Source organism: Carassius auratus, chromosome 31, assembly GCF_003368295.1.
Source record: "Carassius auratus strain Wakin chromosome 31, ASM336829v1, whole genome shotgun sequence".
Classification (NCBI taxonomy): Eukaryota; Metazoa; Chordata; class Actinopteri; order Cypriniformes; family Cyprinidae; genus Carassius; species Carassius auratus.
This window is the reverse complement of record NC_039273.1, coordinates 17,274,351-17,289,612: the sequence shown is the minus strand read 5'-3', so window position 1 is coordinate 17,289,612 and position 15,262 is coordinate 17,274,351. Positions and strand designations below refer to the sequence as shown.

General features: G+C 40.0%; 1 protein-coding gene across 2 annotated transcripts in view; it reads left to right on the top strand.

Annotated features, from left to right (window-relative positions):
* Positions 1 to 15,262, top strand: part of LOC113050700 (rhomboid-related protein 3-like) — a 75,329-nt gene that overhangs the window by 57,949 nt on the left and 2,118 nt on the right. For both annotated transcript variants that reach the window (XM_026213929.1, XM_026213928.1), the window contains exons 6-8: positions 2,268 to 2,416; positions 5,198 to 5,310; positions 6,529 to 6,629. In XM_026213929.1, coding sequence (XP_026069714.1) covers positions 2,268 to 2,416; positions 5,198 to 5,310; positions 6,529 to 6,629 — 363 coding nt within the window. The remainder of the gene's footprint in view (positions 1 to 2,267; positions 2,417 to 5,197; positions 5,311 to 6,528; positions 6,630 to 15,262) is intronic.

Below are 15,262 nucleotides of genomic sequence, written 5' to 3'. Positions count from 1 at the left end.
GAAGTATCCCTGTACATTCTTACAGCACAAATGCACTATGCATGTAAACTGTAATTTGTTTAATGTCGTGAATTTCCCTTACTTATTAACTGAAAAGTTACGTTCATATACATTACCGTAGTGAACATCAGGTGAAAATGATGAACATAAGATGGATGGAATCTTCTACATATGAATTTCAAATGTCAAAGTGCTCACGAAATCTGAACGAAGATTTATGCTTTGTACAGACATAACTTAATTTGCCTGTTATAGTGTTTTTATTCATACAGTAGGCTAACTGCAAATGTTTCAACAATGATTTTGTTCATTTTGAAGCAGGTAGTGATTTAAACATTGGTTGAATTAATGATTAATTCAACATATAGGCCTATATATACAGTAACATTTTATTCCTATGGAAACTGTAATGCTATTTAACCATAGAATTTGTGTGTGGAGTCTGATATGATTAATCAGGACATTAAAAATATACACATAACTTATTCAGAAAAATAATGCTGACTACATACAGTACGGACTTAAGGACATGAAGCTTTATTTCCAAGATGGCGCATGGTCATTTTAGCTCTGAATTTCAATATAACATATAGTAACAGAGGCTTGTATTGTATTATTCATTGTATATTAAAATACATTTCTGATACTAATACAACCATAAATATGTGCATAAAGAAATCTATTTTGTGTTAGATCAGTTATCTGTGTCGGCAGTGTGCAGCAGACACACCTACCTTATTGATTTCAATATATCACTCATTCTGACACCCCAAAAAACATAAACATACACATATTTTTAAAACGAATCCTGTGTGACTGATACACTTCAAATAGGGTGATTTTAGGTCAGTGTTTTGGCTGTCAGTGAATGATGCTCTCTGCCAGTAGGAAATATTAAGATAGCAGCTCGAACACCAAATGACAGTTTAGAACACATTGAGCAATCCAGTCATTATATAGATCAGTTGGTATGATAGTTACTGTAATTATCCATGCAAATGCAGGAATTAAATACAAATGTAATTATATGCAGGTATTTTTAAAAGTAGTGTAAAACAATGTAAGAACACAATTTAAAGACTTTATCAAATGATCAATTGTTAGTTCTTAGTAGTTTAAAATATATAATACGGTATAAAGTGCAGTTCTAAATAGATTAAAGTCACTAGAGAGCACACTAGTCAGATGTCTGTGCTTGAATTCACATTTAAAATTAACGAACAAATAATTAATAGAGAGTCATTAAATGGAAAGTCTTCCTCCAGTTCAAGAAAAATGCAAGTTATACGTATACAAATCTTTATACCAGGTCCCACTTTTCAGTAGGAGATAATATAAATTAAAGCTAAACAGATTCTTGTAAGCTGCCTCAACACTTAAAACCGCAACTGCTGCAGCTGAATAATTGCTCTGTTGTAGTGCACTCATTCACACTCTTTCTAATACCTACTGGCAATGTAGTGTCTCTAATTCATCTGACCTGGATGACTTTAGACAGTGGGAGTACCCAGAGAAAACCCATGCTGAGAAAAACATTCACTCTAAATTAAAAGGCGTCCTGGCTCAACCAAGACCTGAACCGGGGACCTTCTTGGTGTGAGGTGACAGTGCAGCGGGTAGCTGAATCAAAGTCACTGTACCCCCTGCATGGGTGGCTTGACTAGCAAATCATTTTCAATAAATTTGACATTAACATGTTAATAAGCTAAAGCTAATGCTCTAATTAGCATAAAACACAGATTTGGGGTAAAATAATAAAAGTTTAACTACAATAAATATTTTTATTATTTAGTAGCGAATTAAATGTTTACTAATATTTAACATTAACATTTTTCTCACCATCTCCGCTGAGCTAATAGGTTTATTACATAATATACAAAACCACAAATTGGAATGATTCTTGAAGAATCATGTGACACAGAATTGCAATTTAATGATACATTGAAGTAGAAAATTATTTTATATCATTTTAAATTGTAATAATATTTATTAATGTCTATTTTTGCTGTATTTTATTATCAAATACATGCAGCCTTGTTGAGCATAAGAGGCATGTAATTTTTGGATGTTATATACTATGTCTTATGCTGCCTTAAAATTCTACAACTAGCTTCTGAGGCAGCATAATTATGTTTCCTACCATTCAAAACAGCCACTGTGTGAAGAGTGCACTTAAAATGCTTCTTCTGTAGGCAGCCAACAATGTTTTGAAGGACAACACAAGTGTCACATTAGTAACAGCCTCTTACTTTCCACATTTTCCTCAGGTTATTGTGTTTATGTATTATGGATTACAACTTAACTGCTGGGTTCTGCAAGTCTCATCACCATACTTCCTGAAGAGCCCATTGCCATATCACCCGCAGCTCAGAGTTCAGGCCTGGCGCTACCTTAGCTACATCTTCATGCATGCAGGGTAAGTTACAAACTAGCTATATTATAACGGGATACAGTGACTGATTATGTTAATATGATTATGTCAATACATGAACATAAAATATTTATTTGACTTATATTTGAAATTATGTTAATGTTAAGTGAGATTAGCTTATACTTCTTTTACATACAAATAGTCCATCCAATCATCCTGGCAACAATATTTAAATCTTAATTTATATATAGTATAGTACTATTATACAATAATTTATATAATAGTAATTAAGTATTGAACTGAAGTTACTTTTCTGCATTTTAGCTAGCCAAAATACAGTAATCATCATGTCTTTTATGATCTCTTACCCACAACGAAACCTACTCCTGAGCATGTTAGTCGTTGCATGTAGTGTACGTTACCATGAACACCAGCTAAAACCATCCACCTTCTTGAAACTAAATAAAATGCTGAATTAAACTCAAATTTGCCTGAATAGCCACTAAAACCAGCAACAGTCATATGAGTTTAGCCTTCTATCAAATTGTATATGCTACCTGTACCATATATGTATTAAAATAAATATTAGAGTTGTCCAAGCCTAATATATATTTCATTTTATAGTTAATGCTTTTGGGATACTGTAAAACAATCAAAAATATATAAAAAAAAAAACAAAGAGTCTGTTAAGTGATATGAAATACATCAAACAACTGGTATGTTACAGTTTAGTGGGCATTACACATAAATACAGACCTGTAAAAAAGCAGGAATAAAACCTTTCTCGGGTGCATGTCAGGTTTTTGTGGTGCTTAATAAACATTTTATATACATTTTCATTTTCTCTGTTGTAATTTAAAGAGTTATTTGTATCTCAAAACGTCCAAAAGTATTGCAGCCTCAAAATGTAGCTCAATCCTGCTAATTCATGCCATTTTTATATACTTATATACATTTAACCACATTTCCACAGCTTGACATGGAGGATTGAAGGCCTGTGTCTCCGGCTTGAGCCCCTGTGATGTTTAATGTTTTATATTACACTCATCTACAGAGTAATCTCCCCATTAACCCAAGCTAGTGATCCACTCTGTCTACTGCACCAACAGAAAGTGACACGACACACAGCCAAGTATGGTGACCCATACTCCGAATTTGTGCTCTGCATTTAACCAATCCAAAGTGCACACACACAGCAGTGAACACTCACAAACCGTGAACACACACCCAGAGCAATGGGCAGCCATTTATGCTGTGGCACCCATTGAGCATTTAGGGGTTCGGTACCTTGTTCAAGGGCACAACTCAGTGGTATTGCCGGCCCTAATCATTAATTCAACCCACCACCCTAGGGTTAGGAGTCAAACTCTCTAACCACTAGGCCACGACTTCAGAGTTTTTCATAGGAGAACATGCCTGTTTTTATACAGTCTATGGAAACATACAGGCGTAGTCACTCTCTAACCTGGTTTCATCAGCAGCAGGGTAGGACATGATTCATTCTGAGATGGTGTCACAGCATTGCAGCATTAAACAACACATGATTTTATCCACATGGTCTAAGATGCTCAGCAGTTGTATCAAACATAATTTTTTTTTTTGGAGCAAGATATAAGGTTAAGGGTACCCTTAGTGAAACTTGGGTTGCAAGAAAAAACCCTAAGGGTTTCCTTAAGGAACTTATTAGCTGTTATTAAGTTTTTCCCCTTTTTCACCTTTGCTGATTTATTGTTAATTGAAGAGGAGGAAATACCAAGGCGTGTTTTTTTTTTTAATGATCGTAATAATCCCTTGTAAATGATGAATGGTTGATGAAAGGCTGAAAATTATTATTATTATTATTATTATTATTATTATTATTATTATTATTATTATTATTATTATATAACCACTTACGGAAACAATAATTGCCTTTTCATCCTCTGTCCAGTTTGGTTTATGTTTTTTTGTTTTCTGTTGTTTGTACTCTCCATAGCAAAAATATATTTTAATACAAACCCCCAGCTATTCATAAATCAAGATCATTCATGCAGATTGTCCTGATAAGTAATTCAATTACATTTATATTCTGTTTCTGGGGAAATTAACTGCCTCTTGTTGTATAATATAGATTGTGCTTTTACTAAAGATTGGCTAATATATTCCGAGTTGTTCATTTTAAGTTCAGACATTTTATTAAAGACTCTCCAGTTTCATTTCTTTGTTTCTTTTGTCTATTAGGCTGATGTCTTTATCAGCATCCTGAGTAAGTTGTTGTCAGTGATTCTTAGCTCTGTATGATCATCGTAGATGCCCCAGTTATCTGAAGCTTAGTGAATTTCAGGTCCTTGTTCTATGAGAATAATTATTCTGACCTTGTCCTGCTTCTTATTATTTTAGATCAAGGTCCAGATTTTTTCCCCACTGGGCTTCTATTGGATCTATTTGGCAATGCTGAGGAGAGCTAAGTATGTGACATGAGGAACATTTCCCATAATTAAGTGTTCCTCTGTCACCCAGATATGTCACTATTAAGTGCCAAAGTCATGTACGCTGTTGGTATATGTGAAGGACAAATAGTGTAACAGTTTTCCATGTGCAGTGCTGAAAGTCAGATAATTAGAGCAGTTGGTGAAGTGATCCGGGCTTTAGAGAAAAAAGCTGGGCTAAACAAATTTGTAATGGAGTGGAATTGGGAAGTGATTGATTCAGATCACTCGCGTGTTAGAGCACACCAAACTGAAAATAACTAAATATACAGACACTGTAATCTAATGGGGGAAAAAGTATTAATCCCTTCCTCAGTCACATCGGTAATTGTGCTAATGGCTGATTTATATGTTTCAGAATTGAACACCTGGGTCTAAACATGGCCATGCAGCTTTTAGTGGGTGTGCCATTAGAGATGGTCCACGGAGCTTTAAGAATAGGCCTGGTGTATGTATGTGGCATACTGGCAGGTGAGTCAAACTCAGCATATATTTTAAGGGTTTCTGTTTGTGATTTTTTTTTTTTTTGCAAACTCCTTAAAGGTCCTCTATTATGCCTTTTCCAGCTATTGTCTTCATTGGCTTCCTATGAACTACGTATACTTTGACCCGCCTTCAAAAACTGTAGTCGTAGCCTGGAAGAGTTTGGTTTGTGTTGTGTCCATATTTAGAAAATATCTGTTTTTTTGCACTGTGGAAGAAAAAAACACTTTGCATGGATTCCCAAAGGATGAGGATGTAAAGAGTCAGTGGTTAAAATAATTCTTTACAGTGACACCACAGCAGTATAACCCGAACCTTTTGTTGTGTTCCCATCATTTTACTGATGACTGCTTTTCAAATCTTGCTGAAGTCAACATGGTATTTGCAAAATGCTTATTCACGAAAGATAAAGCAGTACCCCCTTTATTTGTATTTTCTTGTGCCTCTGAGTATGATTAATCATTTATGTACATACAGGTATTCAAAATATATATATTTTTTAAATGTGTGCATCCAGTGCACAGCTGTAACATTCTGCTAACTCAAATTATTGTCTGGATATAATGTTAATGTTGATTTAAGCAGACTGTCTGTCATTCTTGCTATTTTGAGTATTGATAAAATGTGGAGCAATAAATAAGATATTATAATGAATACATATTTTAGTAATTTGTTCTATGTCAATTTCTATCATGAAGTCTCGAGTCATGTGTCATGAATACAATCTTCACAGGGATGCCTTGATACGGTAAATTAGGTTAAAGCTTGTTATGATTTTTAAGGAATAGTTACAATTTTATTAAAATGTTCAACTCCAGGAGATTTTAGGCAGAATGTCTTAATTTACGATAGATATTTAGTAATTGCTCATTGATACTCTTTCCATTTGCCAGCTTTTAAATCTTATTTGCCATCATTAGGTCATCATTTGTGCCATTGTTAGGGTTCCTGTGGCTCAGTGGTAGAGCATTGCATTAGCAGTGCATAAGGGGTTATATGTGGGTTACATGTGGGTTATAGCCTGAATGCACTGTAAGTTGCTTTGGATAAAAGCATCTGATAAATTTAATGTAAATGTAGTTCAGATGTCAGTGGTAAACAATGGTTTTGTTTCATATGATTTTGATTCCAGTTTAAAAGATTTTGATTCCAGTTTAAAAAAATGTTTGTTTCATGGTGACTTTTGTCTTCATTGTCTTCCTGCAGGTTCATTGGCTGTGTCAGTGGCTGACATGACAGCACCCGTGGTCGGTTCATCAGGCGGAGTCTATGCTCTGGTCTCTGCCCACCTAGCCAACATTGTCATGGTAATCAAGAAATGACTATAGAAATTTAGAAAATTAATATTGTTCAGCATCAATATTATGCTTAGAAATATAAAATAATCCATTAATCACAGAGGTTACACTAAGTGGTACTATATGTGTAGAATATAGACTTCAATCTTAATTCAGCTCCTGTTTAAAATCTCTTTTGAAAAATATCAGGATGCCCATGACTCAAACTGTATTGTAAGGTTTGTCTTTTAGCCATGCATATGATATATACAGTGCCCTCCACTAATATTGGCACCCTTGGTAAATATGAGCAAAGGTGACTGTCAAAATCTGCATCCTTTTGATCTTTCATTCAAAAAAATCCTATTATGAAATAAATGTTTTTCTCTAGTTCTGTGATGATCGCGATCCAGATAAACACAGGGAGAGAGAGAGATCCAATAGCAGGTATGTTTTAATGGGGTAATCCAAAATGTAATCCAAAACAAGCCAAGGTCAAAACCAGAAAGCAGTCCAAAACAAACAAACAAAGGAAGGAACAGGAAAGGGTATGGAACGGGAACTAGGAAAACGAGGGGTCTCGGAGGATGAGAAGACAATGAAGAATCTCGGAGGACGAGAAAACTGGGAACATGAAAGGTAAGGACTCCATACAGACAACAGGAAAGGACTGGTAAATATAGGGAGGCTAGTGACAATTAAGTGAAGGCACCTGGTGCAATTAGCAGGAATGCAATTATTGTGATGAAGGGACAAAGTAGTTGGAATTGTAGTGCCTACAGTGAAGTGCCTAAGGGGAAGTGAGCCCACTTTTGCTCATATGCTCATATGCTCTGTGTGGCGCCGATACAGGATGGCTGCCTCCGTGACATGCTCTGCATATGTTTTTGTGTTTTTGTTAGTTTGTCCTGTCTTTAGTTATATTCCTGCCATCAGTTTCACCAGGGATGAACTGCTGAACATTCGGCAGAACGCACCACAAGATGTTTTTCCGGATTTAAATTATTCAGACGTTTTAGTGAACATTGTTATCGGAGGAGCAGTGGCGCTGATCAAACGCTTCAGGACGCACAGACGGGGGAAGTGAGCGGGAGCGCTCGTCAGACTCAGGAAGCGCGGATTTCGAACGCCGTTGCCTAGCATCCATCTGGCAAATCTCCGCTCTCTACCCAACAAAACGGACGAACTCCTTCTGCTTTCTCGGACAAATAAGGATTTCACACACTCTCTGCTCTGTGTTTCAGGGAAACCTGGCTGAATGACACCATACCGGACAGCGCGCTCCATCTGCCAGACTTTCAGCTGTTTAGAGCAGATCGCAACGCAGAATCAACGGGGAAATCGTGTGGCGGCGGGACATGCTTTTACATTAACGAACGGTGGTGTACAGATGTAACTGTGTTAAAGAAGACGTGCTGCTCAAATCTCTAAACACTCTTCATTAACTGCAAGCCGTTCTATTAACGAGTTTCACTCGTTCATTCTGGTCAGTGTTTACATCCCTCCGCAAGCGCATGTGAGCTCAGCTTTACAGAAACTCGCTGATCAGATCACAGACACAGAACAACATCACCCGGACGATTCTCGGGGACTTTAATAAAGCCAATCTCTCCCATGAACTGCCAAAATACAGACAGCATGTTACATGTCCCACAAGAGACAGTAATATATTGGATCACTGTTACACCACAATAAAGGATGCTTTCACTCTGTTCCACGAGCCGCTTTGGGACATTCTGATCTTATACCGTCCTACAGGCAGAAACTAAAATCAGCTAAACCTGTATCAAGGACTGTAAAAAGATGGACTAATGAAGCAGAGAAGGATTTACAATCTTGTTTTGACATCACTGATTGGAGTGTTTTTGAAGCTGCTGCCACCGATCTGGATGAACTCACAGAGACCGTAACATCATATATCAGTTTCTGTGAGGATATGTGTATTCCTACAAAGACTCAACTAATTTACAATAATGACAAACCGTGGTTCACTGCAAAACTCAGACAGCTCCGTCAGGCCAAAGAAGATGCTTACGTGAAGGGGGACAATGTCTTGTATAAACAGGCTAAATACACACTGGAAAAAGAGATCAAAGTGGCAAAACGGAACTATTCTGAAAAAATAAGGACTCAGTTCACTTCCAACGACTCAGCATCAGTGTGGAAAAGTCTAAAGAAGATCACCAATTACAAGACACCACCCCCCAGCACTGTGGAGAATCAACGACTGGCAGACGATCTGAACGAGTTTTACTGCAGGTTTGAAAGAACACCCATCACCTGCCCTGAACGCCTCCCCACACAACCATTCACACCATTCACAACTCCTGCAACCAGCCCTGAACGCCTCTCCAAACAACCGTTCACACCATTAACAGCTCCTGCAACCCATCCTGAACACCTCTCCAATCAAGCACTCTCACCATTCTCACCTCCTGCATCCCCCCTCTCCCACACACCTGCAATTCAGATCAGCGAGGATGTGGTGCGCCAGGTCTTCCGGAAGCAGAAAAGGAAAAAAGCACCGGGCCCAGATTGTGTTACACCAGCCTGTCTAAAATCCTGTGCTGACCAGCTGGCCCCCATCTTCACAAAGATCTTCAACAGATCGCTGGAGCTGTGCGAAGTCCCTTCATGCTTCAAACGTTCCACCATCATCCCCATCCCTAAGAAAACCAAAATTACAGGACTAAATGACTACAGGCCTGTGGCTCTAACATCTGTAGTCATGAAGTCATTTGAGAAACTGGTGCTGGGCCACCTGAAGGACATCACTGGACACTTGCTGGATCCTCTTCAGTTTGCCTACAGAGCAAACAGGTCTGTGGACGATGCAGTAAACATCGGACTGCATTATGTTCTGCAACACCTAGACAGACCGGGGACTTATGTGAGGATCCTGTTTGTGGACTTCAGCTCGGCCTTCAACACGATCATCCCAAACCTCCTCCTGCCCAAACTAAATCAGCTCTCCGTGCCCACCTCCATCTGTCAGTGGATCAACAGCTTCCTGACAGACAGGCAGCAGCTAGTGAGGCTGGGAAAATACACATCCAACACCCGTACAATCCGCACCGGAGCTCCCCAGGGCTGTGTTCTCTCCCCACTGCTCTTCTCCCTGTACACTAATGATTGCACATCTAAGGACCCCTCTGTCAAGCTCCTGAAGTTTGCAGACGACACCACACTCATCGGCCTCATTCAGGATGGTGACGAGTCTGCTTACAGACAGGAGGTAAAAGAGCTGGCTGTCTCGGCACTCTCAACAACCTGGAGCTTAACACGCTCAAAACAGTGGAGATGATTGTGGACTTCAGGAGAAGCACTCCCCCCACTCACCATCATGAACAGCACTGTGACTGCAGTGGAGTCATTCAGGTTCCTGGGCACCACTATCTCTCAGGACCTGAAGTGGGACAATCACATTGACTCCATTGTGAAAAAGGCCCAGCAGAGGTTGTACTTCCTTCGCCAGCTGAGGAAGTTTAACCTTCCACAGGAGCTGCTGAAACAGTTCTACTCCACCATCATCGAATCCATCCTCTGTACTTCAGTAACTGTCTGGTTCAGCTCAGCTTCTAAATCGGACCTCAGAAGACTACAGAGGGTAGTCCAGACTGCTGAGCGAATCATTGGTACAACCCTCCCTTCTATTCAAGAACTGTACTTATCCAGAGTGAGAAAAAGGGCCGGCAAAATCACTCTGGACCCCTCACATCCAGCACACTCCCTCTTTGAACTGTTGCCATTTGGTCGACGCTACAGAGCACTGAGCACTAGAATGACCAGACACAGGACCAGTTTCTTCCCCCAGGCAATCCATCTTATGAACAGCTGATAATAACTGCGAATACACTACACTTTATATTTATATACACATACACTTATTTATCTAACATACATACTTAGTATGCACTTAAATTTTGCACATAATACACATGTACATACATAACTGCATTTTGTAATATACCTGCCTACAATTGTCAATTTGTATATTGTCATTCACTATCTACTTATTTGTATTTTTTATTCTTTTATTATGTGTTTTATGTTCTGTCGCTGTCATTCTGTTGTACTGTGGAGCTTCTGTCACGGAAACAAATTCCTTGTATGTGTAAACATACCTGGCAATAAAGCTGATTCTGATTCTGATTCTGATTATAGTGGACACCCAGGGAAACAGAGACTAGACAGGGTGACAAGTTCACGATGGCAACAATTATTGGGACCCAATTATTTTAATGTCTTTTTCCCAAGATAACAGTTCTGAGTTTTCTCCTGTAATACCTTCTGAGTTTTGAGATCACCTAATAAGACATCCGAGACCAATCCTTCATACAGAATCATTCTATATCCTTCAGATTCCCAGCTCCTATTGGTGCTGCTTCTGTTCACTCCACTCATTTTCTATAAGATTCAGGTAAGGGAACTATGACGGCCATGGTAGAAGCTTCATTTTGTGCTCAGTGACCCATTTTTGTGTTGATTATGATGTTTGTTTTGTATAATTGTCCAAATAGGGCCACAACATTAAGGATCTAGCGGCATTTTAACTGTGGGAATGCAGTACTTTTTTATTCCTGTTTTTTATTCCTATTGTCCCGACAATAGTCAAAGTCAAAGTTACCTTTATTTATACAGCGCTTTAAACAAAATACATTGCGTCAAAGCAACTGAACAACATCCATTAGGAAAACAGTGTGTCAATAATGCAAAATGATAGTTAAAGGCAGTTCATCATTGAATTCAGTTATGTCATCTCTGTTCAGTTAAATAGTGTATGTGCATTTATTTGCAATCAAGTCAACGATATCGCTGTGGATGAAGTGACCCCAACTAAGCAAGCCAGAGGCAACAGCGGCAAGGAACCGAAACTCCATCGGTGACAGAATGGATAAAAAAACATTGGGAGAAACCAGGCTCAATTCCAGGCTGCAGAAAAGTCAGATTGTGCAGAAGAATCATCTGTTTCCTGTGGTCTTGTCCTGGTGGTCCTCTGAGACAAGGTCTTTACAGGGGATCTGTATCTGGGGCTCTAGTTGTACTGGTCTCGCTGTCTTTCAGGGCAATAGAGGTCCTTTCTAGGTGCGGATCCACCATCTGGTCTGGATACGTACTGGATCCGGGTGACTGCAGTGACCCTCTAATCTGGACACAGACTGGATCTGGTGGCCACGGTGACCTCGGAACAAGAGAGAAACAGACAAATATTAGTAGATGCCATTCTTCTAATGATATAGCAAGTACATCGGGTGTTATGTGAAGTGTTTCCGGTTCACGTTTACCTAATTAATGCAACCTAAAAATCCTTTAACGGATTTGGATATTAAAAGCATATTAGTATGTTATGTGTATGCCAGGTTAAAGAGATGGGTCTTTAATCTAGATTTAAACTGCAAGAGTGTGTCTGCCTCCCGAACAATGTTAGGTAGAACAAAGTGTTCAAGTCTATGCAAAAGAATGTTGTGGTCAATTGTGTCAAACGCAGCACTAAGATCCAATAAAACTAACAGAGAGATACACCCATGATTAGATGATAAGAGCAGATCATTTGTAACTCTAAGGAGAGCAGTCTCAGTACTATGATACGGTCTAAATCCTTAGATTAGATTAGATTAGATTCAACTTTATTGTCACTGCACATGTAGGTACAAGGCAACGAAATGCAGTTAGCATCTAACCAGAAGTGCAATAAGCAGTAAGTACAGAATAAAGGTCTATAATATGTACAATAACTATACAGGTAAGTATTATGGACATAATTTACAGATATTAAATACTATAAGCACGATATACAGATAGGTGTACTATGAACATACTATACAGATGGGCTATGTAAAAGTGTATGTACACTATAGGCAGAACTATGAACATAATTTACAGTATTGCAATGGACAGTAAAGTGCATAGAAAATATTTCAAAGTGCAAATTGATTATACAGTGTTCCTGGATGAACAGGCAGTAGTGCAAGTAATAACAAGTTACTGTTTTTTGCTTGTTGTGAGTAAATAAATAAATCAGAGTGTTGAAGAGGGGGAGGAGTCTATGTGTGGTGTGGGGGGTGTTGAGGGGTGTCAGAGGGAAGAGTTCAGCAAGGAGACAGCTTTAGGGAAAAAGCTGTTCCTGAATCTTGTGGTCCTTGTTCGGAGGCTCCTGAAACGCCTTCCGGAGGGGAGGAGGTTAAACAGTTCGTGGTCAGGGTGAGAGGAGTCCTTGAGAATGCTGCGAGCTCGACGTAGACAGCGTTTCCTCTGGATGTCCTCAAGAGCAGGAAGTGGTGTCCCTGTGATGCGCTGGGCAGTTTTCACCACCCTCTGCAGTGCCTTGTGGTCAGCCACTGAGCAGTACCCATACCAGACTGTGATGCAACTGGTCAGGATGCTCTCGATCGCACACCTGTAGAAGTTCACCAGGATGGATGAAGACAACTGGTTCTTCTTCATATCCTGAGGAAGAAAAGGCGCTGGTGAGCCTTCTTGACCAGGCTGGAGGTGTTTGTGGCCCAGGACAGTTCCTCCGAGATGGTGGTTCCCAGGAACTTGAAGCTGGAAACACGTTCTACAGCCAGCCCGTTAATGTGGATGGGGCCATGCGTGCTTCCATTCTTCTTCCTGAAGTCCACAATGAGCTCCTTGGTCTTATTGGTGTTAAGGAGCAGGTTATTGTCAGCGCACCATGTGGCCAGGTGCTGTATCTCTTCCCTGTAGGGAGTCTCATCGTTGTCACTGATGAGGCCAATCACCGTGGTGTCATCTGCAAACTTAATGATGGAGTTGGATCCATGCCCAGGCTTGCAGTCGTGGGTGTAAAGGGAGTAGAGGAATGGGCTCAGCACACAGCCCTGTGGTACGCCAGTGTTAAGTGTGATGGTGGTGGAGTGGGTGTGACCTGACCGGACATGCTGAGGCCTGTTGGTCAGAAAGTCCATAATCCAGTTGCAGAGTGAGGTGTTAATGTCCAGGTCTCCAAGTTTTGTGGTCAGCTTGGAGGGAATGACGGTGTTAAATGCTGAACTGAAGTCAACAAACAACATCCTAACATACGTGTTGTTATTGTCCAGGTGTGTGAGTGCAGAGTGCAACACTGTGCATACTGCATCCTCTGTGCTCCTATTTCTGCGATAGGCAAATTGGTGTGGGTCCAGTGTGGGTGGGAGGCAGTCTTTGAGGTGTGCTAGGACCAGTCGCTCGAAGCACTTCATAATGATGGGTGTGAGCGCCCCGATAGTCATTCAGGCACGTTGGGGAGGAGTGTTTCGGTACTGGCACAATGGATGTGGACTTAAAACATGTTGGCACAGTTGCTTGGGTGAGGGACAGGTTGAAAATGTCTGTGAAGACCCCTGCAAGCTGCTCTGCACATGCCCTAAGCACACGTCCAGGAATGCCATCCGGGCCAGCAGCCTTGCGTGCGTTGATCCGGCTCAGTGCAGTGTGGACATCTGAGGGGGTGAGTTTAAGGGGTTGGTGGTCTGCTGAGGGTGAGATTTTGGTGGCCGTCTCCTTGCTGTTGCTGTTGAAGCGAGCATAAAAGTAATTTAGCTCGTTAAAGAAGGAGACGTCCGTGACTGTTGGTGTGGAGTTGCTTGACTTGTAGTCACTGATGATCTGGATGCCCTGCCACATGCGTTGGGGGTCAGAGTTGGAAAAGTGTTCCTCTACCTTCAGCTTGTAGCAGTACTTGGCCTTTTTGATGCCCCTTTTCAGGTTAGACCTGGATTTACTGTGAGCGTCATCTGACCTGAAGGCAGCGTTGCGGTCTTTCAGCAGAAGTCGAACCTCCTTGTTCATCCATGGCTTCTGATTAGGGTATGTTGTTATCTGTTTTTCTGTTGTTACACTGTCAATGGTGGAGTTGATGTGATCCAGTACAGGATTTACTGGAAATCCTAACATATACCATTTTTCTCTAAGAAGGAATATAATTGTGAGGATACCAACTTTTCTAGTATCTTGGACAGAAAAGGGAGATTCGAGTTTGGTCTATAATTAACTAGTTCTTTGGGGTCAAGTTGTGTTTTTTTGATGAGAGGCTTACTAACAGCCAGTTTGAAGGTTTTGGGGACATATCCTCATGACAATGAGGAATTAATAATAGTCAGAAGAGGCTTCCATTGACAATAAACAATAGAAGTTAGTCCTGTTGATGTTCCAGTCATGTCTGACAACTGAATATGCTGGAGTTTGTTTCTGGATGAGTGTGAAGGGATTTTCTTGATACCCACCCGAACAACATGTGGTGATGTAGGGGCTATGTGATTTTTTATAACTTTCTGACCCCTAGACACAACTAATCTCTGCAATTCTCCAGCTGTGATCCTGGGAGAGTCTTTGGTCACTCAAACTCACCTCATCACCATTAGGATGATTTGAAACATCTTTAGTCACTTTCTATTTCTGAACCTCAACAATCTTGTTCTACACATCGGAACTATATTCTTTGGTTTTACTCTTTGTGATGGATGATTAAGGGAATTTGGTCATTGTGTCCTTCTATTTATAATCCTGTGGAACAGGAAGTGGTGGGACAATTACGTGCTTCTAGTCATCCTTTTGTGCTAAAATAAATAATAATAATATGAATGGGAATATACTTTAGAATGTAATGTAAATACTTTTAATGAAAGATCCAAAAGATAAAAGATGATGATTTATTTTCACAG